Here is a 26,977-nt window from a genome sequence, read left to right as displayed (position 1 = left end):
TGAGTTTGGGGTCGTTACCTATGCAAATTACCCATGTTTTTAATTACTAGGGTTTTTTTTTTTAAACCCTGGCTCTGACAGGGAAGGAACAAGCTGGTATTTAAGTGCAAGTCTGTGAGATGCCAACATGGTAATGCCAGACTGGAATTCACGTGTCTCCAGACAAAAGGGGACACTGAGAGAAACACTGGCATCAAACAAACAAGATGCACAGCCAAAAGATTTTGTATGCAAGGGCCACCCCCAGGAAAGGGCTTGAAAGATAAATTCCTGAGGGTGCCAGATCTCTGCCTATCAGCACCAATATTCTTACAGCTTTTTGGACAGGAGCCCCTCTGCAACCGGCTCACTAAGAAAGAAGAAATTAAAAAGAAAAAAACTAACTGAACTACACATTGCTTTTAGAAATTGTTCACAGAGGAAAAGAAGAAAGAAGCAGTCAGAAACATCCAACGCTGTAAAGTTAAATAAAGCATTCAGAGAATTTTACGTCCCAGTAAAAGGCAACCCTTGGCTCATCACGAGCATATAACATTCACAAGACCCTCTAGATAGGTTGTTACCTAGATTAAGGGTTTAAAACCTGGTTTGGCAATTTGGCTTTGCCTCAGGGCCACTACATGGCCAAACCAGCCCATAATTATCAACAATGCCCTTTCCAGAGGTTGCTATTGCTTCACAAATTTGTGTTCAAAACATCACTGCAAAAAACCCCACAAAACAAAATGATGAAAAGAACCCCAAGATGACGATGAAAAGGCAAAATAAGAAAGAACAAGTAGGAGAGAGGGTGGGGGACAGTGAAGTTTTTGCTCAGAGGTTTGCTCTTGCAGGGCACGAGGTCAGGCAGCTGCAGACTGAAGGGGCAGAGCTGAATTTTCATTACCGTGCTCCTTCCAGAGCAGCCAGAGCTTCGCCCTGAACCACACAGCGAGGAGGTCACTCCTGCACTCCAGCCATGGACCACACCAGCTGCACTCTTGCTAAGGGCTTGGTGAGCTGGTGAGACGTCATTCCATGTGCCCTGTACAAGCTGGCTTCTTGTTAAAATGATCATATTGCTGCCCCCAGGTGTTGCCTTGTCTCTTGTTAGCAGCAAAAGAAGGAAGAGGGAAGATGGTAACACCTTCGTATGTGCCATACGCTCATGAAGTCCCTGGTGGGGTTGCTGAAAGCACCTTGAAACTGTGGTATTTCAAAGGGATGCCTGTGTCTCATGGTCTGGAGTGGGAATTGAGAAGAGGTTTAAGCAGGATGAGCTCCCGGGTCACCTGGGCTGTGAGGCTGCAGTTGCCAACAGCAAGCCTGCACCTCCGCTCACCAGCACTCACGGGCGGCCTGACTCTTTGGGGCAGGAATGGAGGTTTGATGTCTCCTCAAAAGGGAAGGATGAGGCCGTGGAGGGATAATCACAAGGGGTGAGTTGTCCCTGCAGCCATGAACTGTCACTGTGACCAGGCTGACCTCCCACAAGCTCCACACAGCCAGTGTGGCAGTGGTCACCACACCTGGCACAGCCCCGGGCAGGGAGCAAGGACGCAATTACCCCAACAGTACCCACCACAGGAGCGGCAAACGCTCATTTTCAGTGTAACCCAGAAGATGTTAGCATTTCAGCAGCAAAAAGTAGAAAAGCAAGCTTTTAAGATACTGTTAAAAATCCCTCACATCTTTGTACACAGAGATGGTTTGGTCTTTAAGAATTTTCTAAAGGAAATAAACTCTGAGATATGGAGAACTGAAAAACGCAGAATGTCTTTGGATGGAGTTTCTGCTTCCTTGACAACTTGCTCTTGTCACTGCCTCAGAGCAAAGGAGGGAAAGAGAGAGAAACAACAGGAATGGAAGGAGAGCTTAAAAAAGTGTGAATAAAACCAGGATCTGGTCATATGTGTCTAAGAAGCAGATTCAGGAAAAGAGCGAGACAATAAAGAACAGAAGGACTGGGCAAGGCAAACATGGGCAGGTGAAGGAGTGACGAGATGAGGGGCTGCAGAAGAAAAAGAGAAGCTGGTCACACAGCCTGGGATGACAAGCTCTCACAGGGGATCTGGGTTCTGCCAGTGGACAACCTTGCTCTTCTCATGTTCCTTGCTTCATAGAATCCTATAATCATTTTGGTTGGAAGAGATCCTCAAGATCATTGAGTCCAACCATAACCTAACTCCAGCACTAAACCATGTCCTTAAGAACCACATCTCTATGTCTTTTAAACACCTCCAGAGATGGTGACGCCACCACTTCCCTGGGCAGCCTGTTCTACTGGTGTGACAGCCATTTCTGTGAAGAATTTTTTCCTAATGTCCAATCTAAACCTCCCCTGGTGCAACTCAAGGCCATTTTCTCTTGTCCTATCACTTGCTACTCGGGAGAAGAGACCATCACCCTCCGTGCTGCAATCCCCTTTCAGGCAGTTGTAGAGAGTAATAAGGTCTCTCCTGAGCCTTCCACGCTGAGGAGAAAGACCAGAGGAGGAGAAGGAAGATGGGAAATCCCGCTCCATGGCTCACCCTGGCAGACTGCCGCCTGAGCCAGCGGGCATTTATGCGACAGAGTGAAAAACGACAGCGGCTCAGTCCCATCTGGGGCTGTAAATGAGCTACTCGACCAGATACGCACTAGTGTCACTCACTCGTGCTCACAGAATCGTTCCTACAGGTGAGAGGTCCCCAGGAAAGTCCACTCACCGTGCTGCTGCAGCCAGCAAAGCAGGCGGATAAGTACGTGACCCCGTCTGCCCCACAGACCGGAGTGAAGGAATCAGTTTGGCATTCACAGTTGTTATTGCAGGGGGAATATGGGTCCAGAGATGAGGTTGGAGTTGAGCTGTAAGAGAAACAGAAAGAGAAGTTAATGGGCAGTACGGTGAGATCAGCCAGCTTTTCCAATCACTGCCACATGAAGATGGCTTTGAAGGGGGTTTGTTGAGGCAAACAAATTACAAAAAGCAGTGGGCAGGCAGTCTGGGTCCCAGCTTTAAGAAATCCAGGCTACAGCCTCTCCCTGGGGACAGAAATGCCATGGCCACTCTCCCTCTGTGACAGGGAACCTAACGCGAGGCTTGGGCTGCCTTGTCACCCCAGTGAATATTCCCAAGGCAATCCAAAGAGATGCTGCAGAGATTATTCTGTGTTTTCCTAGAACAGTAACCATGCGGAGCTGAAAGCCAGAAGTTGTCATCTTCTAAAGAGATGCCACTGCATACTGAGAAGCACCAGAAAAGAAAATACAGAACAACTCTCTCCAAGTCCCGTGAATGCTACAGGGCACCGTGTGCCTCATTTCTCCCACTAAAATGGGCCTGGAGCCACGCGTTCTCTTTCCTCACCGCATCTGAATTTCCAGGCATCTAAAACCTGGTTCTACAAACTCAATAAACAGACAAAGCAGTGCATGTTCCTTGCTGCCAGGAGTAACCAGATGGTATGGTGGATGGACCCAAAGATATGCACCCATGGGTGCAGAATCACATCTGGCACCTCTCGATTCAGTTTGTCTGATTTTAGTAAAACTCCATTGTCAGCTGTGGTTACTCAACTCTCATAGTGACGAGTGGCATGAAAACACCCCAAACTAAGAGCCTTCTATAGGCTTGCTCTATATGGCTGTCTAAGGGCCAGCGCTGTCTGAATGCTGCCTGTCAAGGACAATAATATGGCATTTATGTTTATAAGGTTGTGTCAGATCCCAAAACTCTCTGGGGACTCACTTGTTTCCATAGGGAACAGTAACCCCTGCCACAGGTCCTGTGTCACATCCCAGGAACAGGAAAGACACGTAGCAAGCTGTGGACACCAGGTTCACCAGCATGGCCATCCTGATGGCTCCCAGAGCAGACAGGCTGAGCTTCTTCACCAAGAGGCCACCCAGGAATATGCCCAGACATGCGCATGGGATTGCTGTCATCCCTGTAAGAGGAAAAGTAAGTTAGAGGAACCAGGATATTCTTCCAGTTCTTGTTCATGTTGGAGGGAGATGTCAAAATTACTGAGATTGGCCCACTCTAATCTAAGCAGCAGCATCTCTAATCTGCAACAGCTGGCAGACAAATACAGAGTTTTCTGAGGTATCCAAAGGCTTTGGATGAGCCCTGCTTGGTGTACTTCACAGCAGTCTGATCTCAGAGATGAGGAAATAGTTGCATTTGCAAATATGAAGTCTCCCTTAAAGAATGTTCTTAAACTGTGAGATGCAAGACTGATTGCAGGGGATTGTTTCTTTTGGAAATCCAGAAGATATCAATGAGTCCAATGAAAAAAACAACTGTCAGAAGAGCAGCTTGCAAGCTCCTTATTTTGATATTAAGACCCACCCATTTCATGATGTCCCAGTTTTTGACAGATCACTGCCAGCTGCCCACCTGGCGAGATATGGTTGGAGATCATCTAAGATCAGCTGGCAGATATCTTAATTGGGTGCTGCTGAGAGAACGTCTGTCATAAGCAAATCGCTGGGTCTGCTTGGGAATGAGCAGCAGGAGAAAACAAATGAAGAACCTGCCCTTAGATCCTGGAACTTTGGTGGCCCCCATGATTACTCACCCAGGAGCTGGTTGGCAGATGAGGTGGTGAGGTTGAACTGCTGCTCCAGGTACTTTCCCAGGAAGGCGGCGAAGCCGGCCACCACCGCGATCTCCATGCAGGCCGCCAGGATGATACAGGTGAAGACGGGATTGGAGAGCAAGTGCTTAGTTACTTTGGGGATCACTAGGAGAGAGAAAAAAGGGAAAAGTGTTTTTGCGTAGGCTCCGTTGAAGATGCCCTGCTTCCCTCCTGCAGGACCAACTCACTCCAAAACAGGAGTAATCTTCTGTTCTGCACAGACAAGCTGGTTGAAATGTGGCAACACCAGAACAAGTGCAAAAAGAAATCACCCATCGTTACGTTTACATCTTATGAATGATTTTGAAATTTCGAAGGATAAGTGTTTTCCAGTATTGCTTTTCTTTCCCCCATAGGGAAGTCAATCAAAGTTCAGCATTTTCATTCTCCTGCTCCTTTCCCTACCTGCTCCCCATGAACAACTCTGAGCCACACAATGGGTGTCACAAGTACCACACTCAGCACTGCATAAATTCTTGCAAACTTTCAGACACAAGCCACCCCAGCACATACTTGGACTTTCCTTCTCCTGCCACCCAGGCTTGCTTCATTTTCTTGTTCCCAAGTAACACTGACTCACTTGCTGAGGACACTTTGCAGAACATCTGGGTGCAAGTTGAAATTCTCCTGCTTAGACTTGGGCCATGGCCACACATAAGCAGAAGGGACCTCACACCTGGGACATGTTAGCCGGCATGTTCCCACAACCCAGAACTTCACTAGCCAAGCAGCACCGTGGTGGCTGCAAAGGTGGAAGAGGACATGCTGAGCTACTTGGTTTGTAAGATGCACACACACTTGCTTTAGTTTCATGATCCCACGGCTTCTCCCTTCTCAATCATTAGTGTCCAGAGTCCTCTTCTCCAAGGCCGTCTCTATTTCCGATAAGCAAACACGACTTACCTTACAAAAGGAAATCTAGCTAATGAATCAGATAGCACATTTTCTACTTCAGCGAACATTTTAATTATTGCCGAGATAACACAGCTTGAAGAGGAGAGCATCCCAGTACAGAAGAGAGCCTTGCTTTGTCTCAATACCTGATGACTAATTTCTCCTTGAATTAAATGTGAAAATCATTAAGTTCGAAAATTACCTCACTGAAGTGTAGACAAGCCTCAATGGACCCCCTATTTGCATTCTGAAAATCCATCCCCCACATCCCCTATGGTGCACCAGGGTCTGGCAGGAGATAACAGATTTCTCTGGTGTCAGCTTCAGTCTTCCCTGAGGGCTTTTTTTGGTGCAAAATCTAATTGTACTGGCCTCAGCAAGTGAATGCACAGCTCTTTGTCAAGGCTCTGCTTGGGTCCCCTTGGCTCCTTCTTTAGCGGGGAGAAAAAAAACTGTTATAATTAGGTTTGATCTAACCTTTTTGGAAGGGGCCACTCTGCAGTTTAAGGTCTCTTTATATCACAAATGTTTTTCCATGCTGGATAAAATTCTTGCTTCCTGAGGATTTGCTTAACATAATGAAGGTGCAGGAGGCATAGTATATTTTAGTGGAACAGGGGAAAAAAATAAAAAAGAGAGAAAAAATACTGGGAGGGAGAAACGGGGGTGGGGGGATTCAGACACCGACAGATCTCAGAAGCCACCTGCTGCCTCCTTCAGTTCTTTGGTGGCCACCTACAGAATTTCGCCTTCTTGCCAGGAAAAGGAGGGAAAATGCAAAGGTGGACTTGGCAGTGTTGAGCTTGAAAAGCCATACTTAAGGTATTAATGCCTGTTGTGCCTCTGAAGTTCAGTTTTTTCAAGTTTAATGGATTCCTTGAGATACAGCTTTGTGCCAATTGAAATGCAAAGACACAAAGTTCTTGCTCTAACTTTATCCACCAAATAATAACAATGACAGCCTGTCTTTTGCAGAAGGGAATTAAAGATCATGGACATTTATTTCTGATGTTGGCAAGGCCGGTACCCAACCATCATGCATTACCAAGGTCAAAATCCATCCTTCGTACTTGGGGATGGACAGCAAAGATTTTGCAGAGTTATTGCACCACCTCACACAAGAGATGAGCCCCTTGTGACTGCCTGGCAGTGCTGGGTTACGAGTCCCATCACTCCATCATTCCTTCTCCTCCCACTGTGTCTGGGTGCAAATTTTCTGGGATAGATCCTGTCCTACACTGCATGTTTGACCACCATCTACTGCAAAAGGGCTCTGTACCGGCTGGAGGATAGAACACAAAACCCAGTGCAAAGAGCATAGAGGCAACACAGGCAACACAGGCAACGCCTGGCAGCCTCCATCATCTCCTCAGCCAGGGCCAGCTCATTCTCATTCACTTTCTAAGGAAAATGACAGGAGGCTCCCCATAGAAACGAACATACTTTCATCTTGCTACTGCCACCCATTAAGATGAATCATTTGACACCTGCTTCTGCCTTATCCGTCTCAGTTCTTAGGGTGAAATATCTTTGGGAACAAGATTAAAAGTCAGCAGTGAAGTTTAAAAATCTCTCAGTAGACTAGAGTGATGTGCTTTCTGTTGTCTGGCATATGGTGCTGGGTATGAAGAGGGAATGGAGAATGTCTGATGAGGGACAGCAAAACCCTGGGGAACACAACAGTGAAGCATGGTGCTTCTTCACTGGAGCCAATCCCAGTAGAAGTCATGATAAACATCACCCTGTACCTTGCTGGCTGGCCTAAATGTTAGCTGAGCCCTTTGTAGCAGCTCTCTGGAGCTATAAATATAAAGTTGAAGTCCACTTGCCAAATGGGAAAAGGGAAAAGTCTTTGGATTCAAAAGAAAGTCTCAAAATTCTCCTTGGAGAACCCATGAGCTGTATCAGACATGGCACAGTAAGACTCATCCTCCCATGCTCAGAAGGACCAGCTCATTTAACATCCTTATCCCGACTCACCCAATATGCTACAGAAACGATGACAGAAAAGCAGTTCACATTGCCATGGCAAGGTACACTGAGAAGAACAAGAAACCTCAGCCTCTTTTCACTGCTGAAGTACTTAAAATCCAACTCGTCAGACGATCCATGAGCAGCACTGGTCATAGGATCATTCACACGTTGTAAAGGACCCAGTGAGGATGTCCCCAAGTTCTCCAACACCCCTGCCAATCCCTTGACTTCTCACCTTTTAACACCCCAAGCAACACCTGTGCCAAGGCATCAAGCATCCTCTCCATCTCCTCCTGTGGGCCAGCTGTAGGTGACACTCCACAGGCTTGACAAGCAAACATAGTTATGTACACCAAGTAGCTTTGATTTGTCACTAAACATCGGGGAGTAGCGGGGATAATTGGCAACCTCATTACATGGGTTTAACTACTCTCCAGAAACGACAAACTATAATCATCACGTTGGTGCTTGAAATGAATTGTTTGGAACATTACAATCACCAAGGCCCGATTTTCCAGTTGGAGCACCCTACAGAGACATGTTTTCAATTTGCAGTAAAGATGAGGAACACAGAAAGCGAAGTAATAAATTAGAGGGAGGTTTACAGCCCAGTCCACTTAGGACAGTGTGGTGAGGAAAAGGTAAAATATAGCACTGAGCCAAAATACTATTTTCTAATAGCAATGTAGGCAGCAAGCCTCAGATATTAATAGAAACCAAAAGGCAAAATCTCCACCTGGCTTGAAGAGTAAGGGATGAAGAAAACAGTGCATGTAGCAAGAAGAAAACACCTCCTAGAAAGAGGCAGCTCCTCTAAAAGAGAAGATGGAGTAAGGCAGGAGGTGCTGAAGATATCTCAGGTGAGTTTAATATGCCAAAGTCCATGCGGCCTTGGCAAAATTAGTATCACAAAGGATATGAAGTAAAAGGATGACATGTCTACGTCAAAGAGGATTCTCGACAGATACAAGCTTGAAGCAACAGCAACATTCTAATGGATGGAAAGCAGGTCCTAGTTCTAGTTTATCATTCTGCCCACAGCAACTGCCTTTGCTCAACTTCAAAAGGGGACATAAACCTCCCTCTCCCACCTCATGGAGGTTGTAGGAAGGCACAGTATCTTTTCAGAGACAGATGCACTCTGCCTGACCTCAGTTTCTGCCTTGAACTGTGCAGGCTGAAGGCCTTTCTAAATAAATCAGTGCTTCTGATAACAAGGATGCTGGCTTTGAAACGGCCAAGAAAAACCTGGCAATAAAGTCCACACCCTCATTAAATCCATGCCGAAGGGAACTTGCAGACCAACAGGACCTGATGTGGGGCCTTTTATGATCACCCACCATCTCCTTACCTAAGACTAGGATTTCTCAGCAAGACTCGTAGATGCTGGCTGGAAGCCAAGACCCAAATCCAAAAAGGCATTAAGATCTTCATACCTGTCTGGATCTGGGAAAGACTCACCACTCTGGACATTAATGAAGGTGCAGATGGAGCCTTCTTCTAAAGGTTGTCACTATCACTCGTTAGAGCCATGAGTTTAAAACTACTCGTGTTAGCCATTAATCCCGCTCAATCCTATGAAAGCCCATTGAGGACAACAGGCTCTCCATGGCCCAGGACACCCTTTCACAGCTGGACGCTTCTAGCGCAGCGCCACGCGTCTCCTCCCAGAGAGCGCTTTTGGGGAGAGAAATCCAGGATTCTGAGCAGCTCCCTCTCTAAGTATTCAGCAGATTGGTACACAGAGCAGGGAGGAACCAAACAGAAGACAAGACAGCTGTCAGATGTACATCCCAGCTCTCCTACGCTCTTGGAAATGAAGCTGGACACAAACCAAAATGTTTCCAAACCTAGGGAATTTGCAGTTTTGAAATTCATTTAATTCCACAGTGAGGTTTCTTTTTATTCTTTATGAATGTGCTTCTCTCTCCAAACATGAAGGATTCCATATCAATTTCAATCCTTTTAGGTTTTTAATCTCTCTCGCTAGACAGACAGGCAGAATGTAATGAATTTCTGGTTTAAATCATTGAAAACCAAAATGACTTTAAAGCAGAATGTTTCAAGGGAGGTAAAGATAAAGCCAAGGAAGCATTTTGAAACCAAACTTCAACAGAACTGACCGCTCAATTCTGTAGAAGTGACATTTCTGTATGAAAAAAAAAAAAAAGAAAAACTATTTAACAAAATATTTCCAAGCACGTCCTGCAGCAGGTGACGAGTTAGAGGCAGCGTGTTAACACGCTGAGTGAGAGGGCAGGTGCTTCACAGACATGAGCAGAGGTGACCTGACACAGCCGAGCATCATCTCTGGCCCCAAACATCAGAGAGGTCCCCAAGGCAGACCAGAGGTAGGAAAGCAAAGCCGTGTCCCCAGGACAGCCAGGACTGTCACAGCCCACGCCTGAAGTGCTTTCACAGACCGTACAGAGCGCGCAGGGCTGGAACAAACCCTGCCAGGCTGCCAGCCGAGAGCCAAGAGCAATGGCAGCATCTACCCAACCCATCCATCCCCTTCCTGCTATTAATACTTCACTTCCCTATGCTCCCAAATGGATTTGCATTGATTAACTGAAATACTAATCAAGTAAAGCAGTGCAGTGTTCATACGCCGGTTTAGCAATGGTAAGCACCTCCCAGGGCCGCTCCTGAGCTGCCACAGCAGCCGCCCGCAGCCTCTGCTGCCTTTGATCGGCTCTTCACCTCGCGCCGTTCAAAGGCACGGCTTTCGTTTCAAGTTCGAAGCTCCTCTTAAGGATGCTTCTTTGCCCAGCATGAAAATACCCCACATAAAAAGATGCCGTGGCTTCCCCGAAAGCTGGGCCCTCCTTCCTGTTTAGACCTTGGTAGAGATGTAAAAGACTTTCCAAACCTTTGAGCAGGTTCTTTTACATTAGTCTTAGCTTTTCTGTGCACTTAAGGCCAGAGAAAGCCAAAGAATCTCATCCAGCCCTGCATCTCACTGTCTTTCAGGCAAATCTTGTAGTGTCTCGAGCATCCTCCCACGTGCCAGCCGCGCCACACGGGCCAGTGACAGCCGTGACCCCGCTGGGAGCACGTCTCCAACTCACACCACCCTGCTTTCCGCTCCCACCATGCCCGCTCACCCGCGGCAGTCACTGCAAGGCTTCGAGTAAAATAAAATAAAATAAAAAAGAAAATAAATAAAAATAAAATAAAAAATATCAAATCAAATCCCTTCAACACCCAAAAAGGAGCTTCTGCTCAGCCTCTAAGGATGCACTGTTGACACACAGTGTGTTCGCACAATCAGCCCAGAAAAACAACTCTCTCCCCTCATACTGTGCACAGAGATGGACAATCCCACACCTCTGCACAGAGATGGACTTGTGCCCGGCACATACCTGCCCAGGGCCGAGCTGCAGAGACAATATTTGCTAAAAAGGAGTCAGAGTTATGGCCACACAAACCTCGATAAGCATTTCCGCCCACAACGCCATGCACAGGTAGACCTTCTGGTGCTCAGCTTCACAAGTACAGGCAAACCCCAAAGACAGAAGACATGGCTATGCATGCACATATATAACTTTTAACCTCTGTGTATAATGATCTAGTTCTTTTTATCCTAGGAAAAAGGCTAAACAGTCTAACTTCCCCCAAAGGAAACTGTACACAATCAACACAGATTACAATCAACACAGATTAAGGATACACGGTCCTGGCACACAGGAGTGTATATATATTTTTCAGCTGGTGGCAAAATAATGTACATACACAGCTCACTGGGAATGAGTGCACGTGTTTGCCTACCCTGGCTGTGCATGTCTGAAGATCTCCAGGTGGCTACTTCAGCAAACAGGACTCTTGACCACGTTCCAACTGTGACAATACTGGCAAGGGACTTCAAAGGAGATGTCAACTATCAATACCGTGTTGTCTGTGACAGCCTCAAAGGCAAAACTGAGAAGGTCATTCCCTGTCTCATTTGATGTGATGTAAATTGTATTTCAAAGTCCATCTACAAAGAGACTTCTGGAATACTGACGGGTCCGAAATGGGGTTACCTGCAATGAGAAGACTAATGTGGAAGACCGTGGTGCCTCCTGATGCAATCGATACTTTGAAGCACATGGACGTGGCAGTTTAATTTCTCTACTTCAACGAGCAATAGATGCTCTAGCAACCTCCCCATAGCCTCTCTGTGGGCAAGAAATCAGCTTGTTCAGCATCATCCTCAGGCAAATCTGCTGCCCCTCTGTGCAGCAGGGACACGCTGCATTCTTTAATTCCTCTATGTGAAAACCTGCAAAAATTTCCAGTGCCCATTCCAAAAATTCAGTGGCCAGAAACAGTTGCTCTGGTAAGTCCACAACAAAAGCCACAGAATTATCCAGATGGACGTACCAAGGATGAAGAAATTAATTTTACTGACAAATTTTCAAACAATGCATCCATTTACCTTTCTTTTGAATTTTCTCATCAAGCCAAAACTTCACATCTTTGACCTTTCCTTAATGAACAACCCCATCAACTATTCAAGGCATTTTTATATTTAAGAAAACACTTTTCTCCGCAGAGTCTTTTTCCTTCTTACCTGCAGCTCATTCAACTCCCAATTAAGGTGACAGCACAGGGAGTAAGTGATTTTTGTCCTCATTTTTCTAAATGCGTTAGACGGAAACGTAACCAGCGACACAGAGTGAGATGCAACCACCAGTGCTACAGAACCACCCTCTCTTATGAAGAATTTGAAGAATAAGAAGAATTTTCTAGTGCAGGCTATATAAAGGGTATCTCTCCCCCAAAAATGTAGGTCTTTTGCCGATGTTAATTAGAGCCACTGCAGGACACGATTTGGGTTTTCTAGTCTAATTTGCTACAAGCCATGCTCTGCCCTGCCACTTTGCTGCTATTCTGGGCTGGTACCTACCCCTTCCCCATCCCAGTTTAAAAGCTGCGGTGGTGCCCAGAGCTCATCGCTTTGTACCTGGGACTGCACTAAGCTGCAGCGCAGACGCCAGGAGCTCCCAGTTTCTTTTAACCGCCCTTGCCGGCTCGTTCTCTGTTTCAGGAGGCAGAGGGGAGCAGGTCAGTAGACTGGAGAGAAGTTCACAAATTTCTCCAGCGACTGTGTTCCCCTTCATTTTTTTATTGGCTCTGCAGGACTATAGTGCATTTCTGAAGCTTTGTGGTTAAAAAAAAAACCCAAACCTTTCAAGTGGAACAAAGTCTCTCTTTAAAATGAGGACAATTCCAGAGATAATTAGAAACTAGGGACTGAAATGTCAAGTTACTGAGTTTTTGGGGATTTTTTGGGGGGGGTAAAGGCAGATAACCCAAATCAGAGAGCAATTATAAATCCAACCAGCTGTCGACCTGTTGCTGACTCTCACGGAAAATGTGCCGAGGGCCAGCGTCTCACCTCGCAGCTGCTGGAAGCAGCTCGTGCTGCTCTCCCCATCCATGGCGTGCCGCAGGACCCCGTTGCTGGGTTTGGGTCTCTCGTAGTCCCTCTCGGGCAGCATGGCCTGCTCGCTCTCCCCGCCGTGCTCCGGCCGCGGGGGCAAGGACTGCGGGAACCCGAACATCGGCAGGGACGAGAAGAAGAGTAAGGCACCACACAGCAGGAAGCCTCCCCACCACGCACCGATCCACCGCGGGTCATCCGGGGTGATGTCCAGCTTACCTGCAAGGGCACACACACATGTCAGTGCTGGGAGGGGGAGACAACGGTGTTAATCACAGAATCATTTTGGTTGGAAGAGACCCTGGAGGACAAGTGTGGTGAGGAGTGGTTGAGGGAACTGGGGCTGTTTAGCCTGGAGAAAAGGAGGCTGAGGGGAGACCTTATCACTGTCTACAACTACCTGAAAGGACGTTGTAGCATGGAGGGTGTTGGTGTCTTCTCCCAGGTAGCAAGTGCCAGGACAATAGGAAATGGCCTCAAGTTGTGCCAGAGGAGGTTCCGATTGTATATTAGGAAAAAATTCTTCACAAAAAGGGTTGTCAGGCATTGGAACAGACTGCCCAGGACAGTGGTGGAGTCACCACCCCTAGAAGTGTTTAAAAGGTGTTTGGACAAGGTTCTTAGGGACACGGTTTAGTGCCAAATTTATTTTATGGTTGGACTCGATGAAGGTCTCTTCCAACCACAACGATTCTGTGATCATCAGAGTCAAACTGTCAACCTAACACTGTCACTAAACCATGCCCCTAACAACCTCATCTACGTGCCTTTTAAACACCTCCAGGGATGGTGACTCCACCACTGCCCTGGGCAGCCTTTCCCAATATCCCATCTAAATCTCCCCTAGCACATCTTGAAGCCATTTCCTCCCATCCTAAAGGTCCTGTGGGCTGGAAGATAGTCCCTAGGGGCTTTGTTGGCTGGAAAGGGGCTCCCAGACATAAGGTGTGAACCCATAATGCATCCCACACCCATACCGTGTGAGCCACCAGCACGTAATGACCTCCACATCCAAGAGATCCTTAGGACAAGCAACCCATCACCTCGCCTATCTAGATGGTACATCCAGCTTCTGCAACACCCTGTAATCAGAGCTTCTCTCCAGTGTCTTTGGCTCTGCCAGCTCTCGGAAGCTGCCATGTACCAGTCAGTGTCCCCTGTGCTGGCACTGAGGTTTTGGACATCGCTGTCCCAGCATGTCAAACATGCACACACAGCTGACATAACTGCTGGCACAAAGACCTGCATGGAGAAGAAGCAGCAAGGACAAGGACATTGCATCTCCATCCTGGTTACTTTTTTTCCAGGAGGTCAATGCTCTCCCTCCTTTGAATTCACCGCCCTTACCAGCAAAGGAGAAATGGGTATTTGGGCTTTACGGGCAGCTGCGACTGTGTGGAGAGTGAAACAGTCCTAAATATTGGAAAAGAAACCCATCTGCTATATCAAATGGGCCCAGAAAGGTAGAGAAATCACCAGATTATGAAGAAAAGTAAAAGGCAAGAGTGTCCTGTAGGCCATCACTCAGCAGAGATAAAGAAAAAGAAGGCTGGGGGGATAAAAATAAGCAGCACGAGAGAAGAAACTGTGTTTTTAACAGCTTCCTCGCTGCCACAGCCACTCGTGGAGCCGGTGGAGGGTGCCCGGTGCGGAGCTGAGTCCCGGGGGAGACCCGGCTCCGCGGGGCTGGAATAACGAGCTCCTCGGTTCACAATGTCTGTCTGGTTACCACCACTCTGAAAAATCTGTCTCAAGTGAGGCAATCAAGTTGTCTCTCAAGCAGAGACGAGGGAAACTCTTTTCTCCTTAGGGAAAATAACACATAGCTCTCAAATATAGATAAAGTTTGAAAAATAGTATTTTGGAGGGATTGCATTCTTCTGCTGTTATCTCCTCTTGCCTGAAGTGCATTTTTTTTCAGATTCTTGGGAAGAGAGCCACATGAAAAGCCACGTGAACCAAGGTCTTATTCATATTCCCTTTCTAAAATAGGTCCAGGTCCCTCTGGAGCTTGGTCTCCTCATGCCACCCCGAATTGCAAGGCAGAGCCAGCTGCAACATGGAAACTCTTTTCCATACAAAAATAGATGGAGACCATGTGTGGCCCAGCCTTGGCATGACAGTGATGGCCCATGACCAAAGCCAGCTGGACATTGTTATCCCGTCCCTATGACCTGCTGAGCCACAGCCCTCCAGGCTTCTCAGTGATAACACTTCATCGTTCTCCTTTGTGGCTCCATATTTTTCCTGGGGCTTTTTGAGCTCTAAATACAGACCAATGTCTAATGTTAAAAATGGCCAGATCACATCAAATTAACTTTTTAGCGAGGCCCGCATCTTGCCTTGATGGTAACCAGCTGCAGACACCCAGACAGTCCGCAAGAATAAAGTCGACACACACCTAATATTATTATTGCGATTTGTGGCTCAGGGGTTTTCTAAGCTAGATATGGTATCACGTTCATTTTTATTTCTATAAACTCATCTAATTGTTTCTGAATCAATTTGTAGATTTCTAACACCCTATTTCAAGGGGCTCCACAGCTTCACCTACTGTGAGACAAAGATCTCTGCACATTCATATTTTGGAGTAAATAATACTTAGAGGTCAAATATATAACAGGGTTCTCACAAGCGCCTCTGCCTACAGGACCAAGTGAGTCTTTGGCATATCTTGCTAAAGCCAAGGAATGAAAAAGGGTCATGTGGTATCTGACAAAGCCACAGCTAAAAGTCTCAGTGATCAAATAAGATACTACTTTCCTGCTAGTTCACTATTATTTAGATTTCTTCAGCTGCCCTGTGGATGCGAGACCAAGAAAAGGCAGTAACACTCCTCCAGATTTGCGCAATTCTGTTCCGAGTCCTGCCAGGTTCAACTCCATCCAAATGCACCCTGTGAACATGTATTTGCAACATCACAGAACTGGAATGCACCCTCAAAGAGGCCAACACCCCTGCGGCAGGATGAGAGCCTGTGGGATCAGGCAGAGCTGGGAACTGTAGAAGAAGCATCTGAACCACCGAGGGAAAAGAATGAAGCATCAGGTTTGCAGTCTATAGCCAAAGGGCTTGGGGAGCAGCAAAGAACAGCCTGTGACACATTGCCCTCTAATGGCAAAGAGCACATAGTGCAGGTAGCAATAAAATATTTTTCTTAATGAACAAAAAGACAATTTGCCAACAATTTACTTTAACCCAAGCGCAGAATCTGTTACCTATGGGGAGAGAGCTGAAAACTTTTAAATCCCAGTCATAAAGCCCCTTTAAAAGTGACAGCCATATATGCAAGAGGCACTCAAGATGGAGTGAGAAGCAGTTTCCTGCTTGTGAACATCAACATTTTTGTCCTGCTGATACAACATTAGCATATTTGATTTGAAACCAAACCCAGTTCTCCTCACTTGTGTCAATGAAGACAGCATCCACATAGATTTTGGTACAGAAGGAGCCCAAGATAAATCCACAGGCTGGTCCAAATACCAGCATCGTAAACAGGATCCCTATAAGGAAAGAGAAAAGAGAAAATTAGTAGTAGGCTCAGGTTATTCATTGGAAGCTGTTCTGCTTGTCTCCTGCACGATGCTATTGATGCCAAATAGATAAGGGATATGTCTCTGTGTCAAATGCTTCAGGTAAAAGCGTGTGATCTGTGTGTGAAAAGAGAACCCTAAATGCTTTTTGCTTTTCCACATCTCTTCAGGAAAAAGAATAGATGGAGCTGTGATAATGATGAAGAATTTCTACTGAGCTGACACGACAGTGTGGATGGATACTGTGTTCTGGTTAGCTGGATGGTCTAAAAGATGTCTTACAAGGTAAAGCAGACCTGCCTTCTCTCCACAGGGAAGTCTTTACCTTCACCACATCCAGCCAAATTCCTGGTAGAGAGGGATATTTTGAGAATTTAGGGCCAGCAGATCTATGCAACGCAGTGTTGTCACAGACTGCTGGGTAAAGTCCCTCTACAGAAGCAGGGGCACTCTTCCAAATCTGTGAAGCCCTTCTCCCCATCATACCCACACGGCAAGTATTCCCCAAGGTATACGGCTCTTCCAGCCTCTCACAATTGCTCGCTCCTCCTGCAAAACCTGCATGAAATCGCTAGTGTAATGCCAGGCGAAAAAGCTATTATGAGTAAATTACTTATTTGCTTCAATACAATATTTAGCAGCATTTATTCTCACTCCCATTTTGGCCTGGAAACAGGAATGCTACAGGCACACCGCCAGCTCTCAATCATCCAGGGCAGAAAGGCAGGGGGACACAAAGATAATCCGGAAAAAGAAGCAGCAACAATAACACAAAACAATTGTAAATGAGACAATAGGAACATATTTGGTACCTCCACATTTGGGATAGAAAAAACAACAAAAAGTCCCCAACGACCCTAGTAATTGGCTTTCTGAAGGATGCAGGGACAAGCCTGAGCATTACAGAGCGCTGCTGATGGACCCGTGTGCCCAGCAAGGGGGGCAGCTCTTCGGAACCCCCAGCCAGAGACATGCCAGCCTGTGCTGGCACCAGTCTTGGTGTCGTTGCACTTCAGAAATATCCCATGAAGGAACTTATTCGCATCCGGGTGCTTTGCTCACGCTGCTTTGGCAGTGGGGCACATCCCACATCTCGCTCCAAATCTCTCTGGGGTTGCTGTTTGGCATCTCGGTGCATTCATAATGCACTTCACAGTTATCTCAGCCCTCAAATTCCTTAACTGGAAACTTTTAATTCCCAAGTTGTCTCTCTGTGCATTTCTCAGGAGCTGGAGAAATGATCAGAGCTGTAAGATGTTCCCAGGACACTACCAGCCCTATGCAAGGCAAACCGCACCTGCCGATGGCAGCTTAGCCAAGCAGAATAAGCTGGCATGGTGAGAAATAACTTCACCTTCATTTTTAAAATACAAAGTGCAAACCTATTCCTCCAGGTTCATGGCACCATAACCTGGCTGGATTAATAACTACGTACAAAGCAATGGCATCTCCATCCAGGCACTCGAATGTGCAGAAACCAGCACATTAATGCCTTCACAGCTATCACCTACAGAAGGAAGAGGCAGAAACAAAAGTGATGGGAATTCAAAAATGTGCCAGGATGCATGAGCCTGAGCAACAAGTCCCTGCTGTAGGACAGTGGCAGAAGCTGTGACCCCTTGCCCCATCTCAGCTAAGCTCAAAGCTGCAGCAGCAGCACCGCCTCACAGTCCATGCCGCCAGCTTAAATTAGTCCCCAGAGTCTCGGCCCACCAGTGGTGGAGAAAGCCATCTCCTTTCCCTGAGTCACCTTGTCCATTGGGTTTGTGCTCCATGATCCAGCAGTAAGTTGTGGAATTTGTGCTCCTGAATCAACAGAGCTGCTTAGGAAGCCAATGTCTTGCTCCCCTGGGGATCTATAAAGCCTCAGGTGGAAGATCCCAGTCCCTGGTTACCTGCGGAAGCACTTAGTGGGTTGTGAAATGAGGGAAGAGGCAGGTCAGGAGAGCAGGGAAAAGGGATTTATTTTGCCAGCATTCCCATTACCATTGCTCTCCTTACCAGCTCCAAGGTCTGCCCTACTTGGGGCTATTAAATTTCCAGTGGCATTCTTTAAAATTTCCACATTGACTCTTTTTTTTTTTTTTTGTCACTAGATGGCATTAGTGTTTGTTGTTCATCCCACAAGTGCCATGAGGAGCAGGCTAGATGGTTCAGCCCATCCCAGCTCCGCAAATGTGATGGCGTTACGGGGGGTCCCATGGCTCCTGGGAGGATGGCACGGGTGGCAGGGTGCTGTCTGCACCCACGGATCTGCCACACGTGCCATCAGGCTGTGTCCTTCGACTGTTTGCATGCAGGAAATGGCAGATTTTAGGACAAACTGTTTGACAAGTTTTCAGCCAAGCAGTTTAAACAGCACCTAGCAGAGGAAGGGCCACGGCCATTACTCTGATGAACAAGCTGGCAATCGAAGACCGGGTTGATCTTTGATGGCTGAACATTCATTATGAATTTCTACGTAATTATGGTCAAGCATGTAAGGATGCACTGGGCCTTGTATTGGTTGGAGCAGAGCCTGGGGCAGTGACAAACCGAGCCCACAATTTGGATGAAGAGCCCCTGGATTTCAGCAGGACTCTGAACATGGCTCTGGTCTTACTTCCCCACCCTGGAAGGAAGAAGGAGAAGGAAAAAACAGGCAGACCTTAGCACCTCCTCTTTTCCAGTTTTTACAAACTTACTGATGGTTGATGATTTTCTGAAAGTGTTTAACAGCTCTGAAGAACTGTGAACACCCAGAATTGTTATTTGGCACCGACGCACGCTCACTCAGCTAAGCAGGCAGAAGGACAAGAACCAGTTCTAACCCTTTAGGCAACACCTTTGATGTACCAGTGTTGGGTTGAAAAGGGACAGAAGTTTGTCCCGTGATCATCTCCAAACCACAGGAAGGCTTGTCAGACCACACATATACAGGCAAAACCACAGAACTGAAGAGTTTATGGAGCAAAGCATTAGACAACGAACATGAAAAAAGATCATCCTTCACCAAAATAACCCCAGGGGTATTTTCCCCTTTTTTTGCAAAGCAGAAGGAGCAGAGACCTTTGGCTAGTGATCCCTCAGCAGCCACGAGGTGCTTGCAGAAGCAGTTAGCTCAAACAAAATCAAATGTCAAAGAAATGGGTGGTCAGTGCAGGTACAGAGGCACCGGCACCTGCGACAGGTGAGCGCTGCTCCTCCTCCTCGCACTATTTGCATCACATGGCAAATCAGCACCTCAGAAACAAGTCATGGCCTCAATTATTAAAATACCACATTTCACATCCTGGCAACTGCAAGCTGGAAGGATTATTTGTTCTGCAATGTCCTCGCTAGAGGGCAATGTGGGATAGAGCATCCGCTGAACAGTAAAACCAGTATCTAAGATCTTACAATACGATATTAAATTATTATTATCCTCTAGGCTAGCTTAAGAAACCCTCATTTAATTGTGTTTTTACTTTTTGTTTGTTCTAACATCAAGAAAACAACTGGCTCACCCCATGCCCTTTTTGTTATCTTTTAAGACTCTAACGAAATCTACCATTGCAGTAATATTATTTTACAATTTATCTCACAAATCAAGCAAATTTTGGAAAAACCCAAGGCAAGGACTGTCACAAAGGATAGTCTAGGGCCTGTACAGAGCCGGACCATACTCAAGGATCAATGGCACACACTGCTGAGCACAAGAATTAGGCCCTCAAGCGATTAGGACAGTGCCTATGGTTGAACATTACATGGAACTGAGGGCCCAAGGGGAAATTAGCCAAGTTACAATTAGCTTAAGACATCCTTCCTGTTTCGAGAAATTCTACACAATTGCTAGTCACCCCCGTTATTAGGAAAATACTTTCCAACTCGACCACGAAGCTGCTGCTTAGCAGAGAAGGAGGTCTATAGCAAAATCCCTTTTCCCGGTCCTGGGGTTGCTGCTAGGGACAAAGATGTGCTAAACTTGTCGCTAGCTTTAATACCACTTGCTAGGTGTCTTCCAGTGTTTCCCTCTAACTTTTAGATCACATAGTCAGATAGAGCCAGAGGGCATTAATAGCAGTAGCAAACTGATCAAAGGTCTAATCCTGGCTCCATCAGCCTCTTGCAAAACTCCCACTGATGGCAACAAAACTGGCGATCAGTATAGGATACTGCAGCCTCTCCTCTTTCATTCTCAGCTTAAAATTTATTTCTATCACTCACATCATCAGATTAACTAATGGTCTACCCGAAAATACTGTCCTGGAAACAAATGCTTCTTGCTCTCCAGGGCTGGATGTATTTCTTCAAAGGGTCTGTGCTTGGTCCTGCATCCAGCATCTCAAGGAGAAGCAGGGCATGTCACCAGTGTAGGACAACTGGGATGAAAAAGGCTTCTCCCTTGTGCAATTTGGTGGAATTTTTATTTTAAATCTTAGATTTTTTTCTTTTTAACTCTGAACAAATTATGGCAATTCTTAGAAATACTCGGGAGATGTGAATTAAAAAAAAAAACAAAAAACAACAAAACCAAAACTGACCCTGCCTTGGGACAATTCAAACATTTTGTTTCATAACTCACAAATACTTAATTTCAGTTTGGGCCCTTTTAAAGCACAATTGCATTTTATTTTGAAAACAGCTAATAATTTTCAGCATTCCTACTCTATCCTCTTCAGCAGTCTCTGTTGCTTCCCAAAAAGGCAGGAAAAAAAAAAGCAGCAAGCCAGGCTGGACTGAGAAATCAGAAATATCTTCCTCCCCATCTTTTCAAATGGAACAATTTGCCAAATCCTACTTTGTCCTGTCAACTAACAGACATTTTCCAGGGGCTGAGGAAAGGATTGGGACAGAGGGGAGTATTAGATGTGACATTTTGTGATGGGGTTTTATCACTAGCAAGGCCCGGGACACAAAATGCAGTTTTCCATTAGAGCAAAGGGAAGGAACAGCTGCAGGTACCACTACATCTGCAGACAGATTGTGGCACAGAGATGAGAGATGCTCAGTCCGTCATGCAAAGTGCCCAAGAACCAAGTTGCAAAGGCAGGGATAAAAAAAAGTCAATATTTCAGTAATAAGGAGCTGTCCCTTGGTGATCCAAGTTGCCTTCCAGCAGCAACAGGATCCTGAAACACAACTTGTGCTGTTCACAGTGTGAAATGAGCGAAGCTGTAATGAATTAACTGGGGCCAGTTAACTCCCAGCAGAAACACTCCTGGCTTGCCAGCCTCGCCAGGGTGCAGTGCAGGTACAGTCCACCAGGGAACAAGAGCAGGTTCAGTGCACAGTCATGGGCTGAGGAAAAGAACACAGGCAGCTAAAGGACACCAAGTCACTTTGCTTCAAAGCCTCAGCCCCACCAGGGGCTGTGGACTTGAGGAAATTTATCTCAGAGAGCTGCCAACAAGCGCCAAGTGAAGGTGAGCTGGGCAGGTGAGACAGGAGGAGGAAAAGCAGCATCTCCCACAGTGGGTCAGCACACAGGGCTATTGGAGCAGGAGCTGTGGAGGGGTTTTGATAGATAAAGATCTGTTGCTGAATTAGTCAGGCTCAAAGGAATCTCAAGGCCGCTTCGAGAAGCTGAGAACAGAATCTGCTGTGAGAAAGAGGGGCGTTCCACAATCAGCGGGGTCCTGGCGTGGCGTGAATCATCGCACATATCATCAGTGAGACTCCAGCTCATGGACAGCCAACGATACTCATTTAGCGAATCCATGCTTGGAGCATGGACGAGTGATTAGAATATAGTTGCATATATAAGGAGGCTTGTTTCTGTAATAAATGGCTTTAGCGTGATTCACATTGAATCGAATTGTTTTGCTGAGTCCTTTATCGCTCCAACAAGGAGCCACTCCTCTGATTTAAGTCACACGTTTCCCATCACAGCCCCATTTCTACTTCCTAATCTCCTTACGATGTGGTGGTTTCTATGTCTGTCCTCTTCTACCTACAGCCTACGTTTCCTTACATAAAACCCTGAAGCAAAATGCCCAGGAGTCTGGGCTTTGTTTTGCTTTATAAAGGAACTAAGGTACTTTGTAAGGAGATTTAGTGAATAGTGGTAGGAATGTCAGAAGTACCCTATAACCTGGAGAAATGAGAAAATGAAAAAAGGTTGTTAAGCTGTCATCTTGTCCTATCTCACATTCCTCCTAAGTCCTGATATGAAGCATTACCAGCATCTGCCACATATTTTGCCTGTTAATAGACTATGCAATAATGTATAACAGCAGGATATGTATTTCTGACTTCTCACAACGTTTAGATGCAAGTTAAGGCCAGCTTCAGGAATACACCTGAATCAAGGTCTTTGGCTTCAAAGGAACTGGCCCAGGAACACAGAAGAATGCGCTAAACCAAGCGATGCTATGGCCCTGGGGATGCTGCTGCGCACATGGGACAGCATCCTGCCGGGGACGTCATCCCCAGCCCCCTGCCTGCTGCAGGAGAGCGCTCTTTCTAAAAGCACAAAGGGAACTGGCTTTGCAAAGCATGAGATAATCTCAAAACCCTGCTTGTCCCACATTTCCCACTGCGTGGAGGATGGGGCAGGCCGACGCAAAGGGATTACTGGAATACTGTAATTCATGTGCTCTGCAATCTGCCCTTAAAGAGACACCACCCCAGCACAGCCAGCGGGAACTGGAGGCGTACCAGTACAGACTGGAGATGCTGTGCTCTCCTGCACACGAGGTACTGGCCCTCAAGGACGTGGTATAAAGCTTTTGCACTCACATCCAGTGGGCACAGCCCATCACTTCAGTGGGTTTTCTCTGATTTCTATCAGCTGACGTAACCTCGAAAATGCACAGTAAGGGTAGGGGGAGGCTGTTTTCCTTGCCAGATGGCTTCTTCTCACAGCAAACCCCACCAGAGCCACCCGGCGCTGCCCATCCTCCCTGGCAGACAGTGTGCCCACCAGCCACCCCGTTCCAAGCAACAACGCTCAGCTCCCGGTCTCTCCTTCCCAGCTTTCCTGGAGACAGCTATGCTCATTTACCATGGAAAGACGTGATCTTTCCTGCTGCTCGACTCCTTGTCTACACAACCAGATGCCCATCACCACCTCCACGTCCTTATCACTCCTGCTTATTTGTGCCCGACTGCAGGAAACTCAAATAGGTGGCACTGGACTGATGGCATGTTTTGATTTGTTCTGCTTGCTTGGTGCAACCACTGAAGCAAAGGGAATGTTAGAATGAACCTGACAAATGTTTCAAAGTGCCTGCAGCTGTCAATTAATGAGGAGTAACTTTGGGATAATTCACTTTAATGTTCAGTCTTTGGTCTGATGGGGATCAAAGCAGTTCCAGCCCTGTATTGGCATGAGATGAGGTGAGGAGGGAGGAAAAGGCTGGTGGGTTCCTGCCATCTGTACAGTAACACATGTACTACTTATTAGTTTTGCCTTCAAGCCTTCAGGAGCTCAAAAACACTCAGATGGGGACAACTACTTAGGGTTGCTCGAGTGATGGCAGAGACTGGGAAGGCACTGCCAAGGTTAGTGAGGGATGAATTCCCAGCTCAGCCATGACTTTCCTGAGGACCATTCACCGCATCTCACCATTTTCCCACCTTTTAACAAAGGCTAGTCCCTCCTTGTTAAATGTTGTAAGATACACAAACATCATGCAGTGCGTTAGTAGCCAGGGACACAGAGAGTTAGAACAAGCATCTGAATTTTGGTTCTGAGCTCTGATCATCGATTCCACCATAACAGCTTCTTGTCTGCACTCACATGTGCAAAACAACACCTGGAAAAACAACCAACAGAGCAGTTCTCAGACAGTGTATTTCTCGCTGTCAGACCTGCAGCTGCTTTTGGCCAGTGAAACAGCTCCAGCAAGCAGCAACTCTGCAAAGAAGCAGCGTTGGATTGAATCTGACTTCTCCCATTTCTATGGGGCCACTTGTGATGGGAACCCCATGGAGGGATTCAGTATTTGACTGCCCTGCCTTTAACCAGTGAAGTAAGTTATTACATAGTTTGAGATCAGGCAGCCTTGGACACCTCCTGTCAGCTTTTTCTTCTCTTCTCCAATCAAACTTTTCCATCAACTTACCAAATCACTTTCTGCAGCCTGTAAAATCAGCTCCTGCTTCATGAAGATTTATTTTTTTAATGCCAGCTACTCGGCACTGTATGGAAATGCTGCAGAACGACTTATTTCCCCCTGTGTTTAATAAGACTTAATGTCTGTATCTAAAGCTGCTTGGGGGGTTTCATTTACTTATCGAGAGGCAGGAAAAAAAATGAACCCATGCTACAGATACAACAAACTTCTAATGTGATTCTTGCAGGGCTGCTGAGAGCGCTCATGGTAGAAAAGACTATTTACCTTCTTCACAGCACAGTTCTTTGTTATATTTAGCATTCAGATGTTAATCCCTGAAGAAGCTGCTAGGACGTGAAGGTATGTTACATGGATATTTCTCCCCAGATTACCAGTGTCCCTTTAAATATTGATTTCCATCAAAATGCAGGATTTCTCCAAGGAGATGTTTGCTGACTTTGAGACAAAATCTGACTCCTATAAGCAGGTATTTTGCCTGCTGAACTACCATGTTTTCAATTATTACCAAGCCTTAAGTTTGTTTTATCAGCAAATCCCTGTTCCCAGCACTATCAAGGCTACATTTGAAAGGATCAATGTTATACCAACAACTGACAGTCCCAGGGGATCCTGATGCACACACATAACGTTTGCAGAGCAGGACAAAAAGTGACTGGACTTCTGCATTAGGAGCACAAGCCCGGTGTCCAACCCTGAATTTTCCATAAGGTGCATTTCTGACAGCTCAAAACCACAGCCAGTAGCCGGCTTGTGCCCTCATTCTGGTAAGCAAACAAATAAAGAAAACCCAGGGGAAAAAACCCAAACAACAACCAACTAATCAAACAAGCAAAAAACCCCCAAACAATGAAACAAAACACAACCAAAACCAACCAAAAATCCAGCCCAGAGCCCTGTGTATATTGGCCTTTGGGTCACCACTTTACCTGGTTGCTAAAATAGGATCATCAGCAAGATTGCAGAGAAACAAATCATGCAATAATCTCCACAACCCTCAGAATTGCATTTGCAAGCAAAACAAAAATTAAAGTACCCAATCCGTGACCTGTGCAAGGTAAACTACAGGGATGCTTCCAATGCAGAAGTCTTGGGATTACTTTGATCCCTACCAGCTGGCACTGGGACCATATTTCCCACTCCTGACCAGTTTTCCCCAGTAGCATCCGAGCATCTTTCCAGGCCACAGAGGGACTGTTTGCTGCATTTCTCTCCTTGCTGATGGGATGCTGGAGAATAAATTTGCTTATGCTAATCAATCCCTGGCACCAGTCATATGAGACACTAATCCACTAGCAATCTCCATCAGTCTCTGCATATTTAACTAAAGCAGTGAACACTCCTGGAGGATTACGAACGCAGTGGTATTGTTGTAGCAGTGTTTTCCTACTTAAACTGCAATCACTCTGATGCCCTGTCTCCTAATATTTACATATACTTTACATATAAACAACCTGCAGAATGACATCAGTCCATGCAAGCATCCCGGTCAGACATTCTGCCTATAAAAAACCACGCACCACGTGGTGATTTAATAGATCTCCCTGCACTGTACAACGCTGTCTCCATGAGTCTCTGCCAAAATGTTCATGGTGGTTATTTATATATAAAAGAGCATCACAGAATGGTTTGGATTAGAAGGAATCTTAAGTATGATCCAGTTCCAACCCCCCTGCCATAGGCAGGACACCTTACACTAGACCAGGTTGCTCAAAGCCCCGTCCAAACTGGCCTTGAACATTCCCACGGATGAGGCATCCATCCAAAACCCCATGCCCTGTCCGGTCAGGTACATCATACAAAGTTGATGCTGAACATCTCTTCAGCATCCTTGAAACATAAGGACAAGTCACTTGCTCTACCTACCCTGCTGGCTCACATTCTTGTCCCTGAAATTTGCTTGTTATCACATCAGAAGAAGCCAACTCAGTTGAAGAAGCGGGTATAAGAATGTACCTAACTATAGCATGCAAATCCAGAGCACGGATTCTACACCTTCAATGTACGGTGCAAACACAACAGCCATAGCCCTGGGCTTGAACTAGCGATTTCCACCTTTCAAGCACATTTTCTCTGTGCTAATTACCTTGGTAAGCAGCCACCAAAGAGACTCTGAAAGGAGAAAAAAAATGCACACAAATGCCAAGTACGCTTTCTTAAAGGGTTTGAGTCGCATGCCTTCGAGCTGTGTTCATCTCCTCCCAGCCGTTAAACACAAACACCTGTTTTACCAAATCTGCGGTGCTGCTTTAGCTACAGGCAGCCAGATTTCCTTGCGTTATTTCCCAGGAATTGTGCCAACAGTGGGTTAGTATGGAAATGCACTTCCAGGGCACTTTTCCCTCTCTACAGGACAGTAATTTTCCGCTGAGTTTGCTGACCAATTTCTCCTTTAACACTGGGTGGTTTTAATTCAACATAGGAGTTTAGGGATACTTTAGATAACTGCACAGAATCCTTCCCACCTGCTCGGGCAAGTGTCTAACCCAACCTGTGTCTGTTGAATGGGGA

The 26,977-nt window shown here is 46.3% G+C and overlaps 1 protein-coding gene across 1 annotated transcript in view; it reads right to left on the bottom strand.

The window, feature by feature from the left end:
- The window catches only part of SLCO3A1 (solute carrier organic anion transporter family member 3A1), a 141,826-nt gene that overhangs the window by 18,944 nt on the left and 95,905 nt on the right, over window positions 1-26,977 (bottom strand). Inside the window, exons 3-7 of the mRNA XM_082060810.1 lie at window positions 16,302-16,400; window positions 12,853-13,116; window positions 4,542-4,706; window positions 3,710-3,908; window positions 2,688-2,826 (exon numbers count right to left, since the gene is read on the bottom strand). Coding sequence (XP_081916936.1) covers window positions 2,688-2,826; window positions 3,710-3,908; window positions 4,542-4,706; window positions 12,853-13,116; window positions 16,302-16,400 — 866 coding nt within the window. The remainder of the gene's footprint in view (window positions 1-2,687; window positions 2,827-3,709; window positions 3,909-4,541; window positions 4,707-12,852; window positions 13,117-16,301; window positions 16,401-26,977) is intronic.

This window comes from Streptopelia decaocto (genome assembly GCF_964273445.1).
Source record: "Streptopelia decaocto genome assembly, chromosome: 9".
NCBI lineage: Eukaryota > Metazoa > Chordata > Aves > Columbiformes > Columbidae > Streptopelia > Streptopelia decaocto.
The sequence above is the reverse complement of the archived record's forward strand: the minus strand, read 5'-3'. Positions and strand labels throughout refer to the sequence as shown.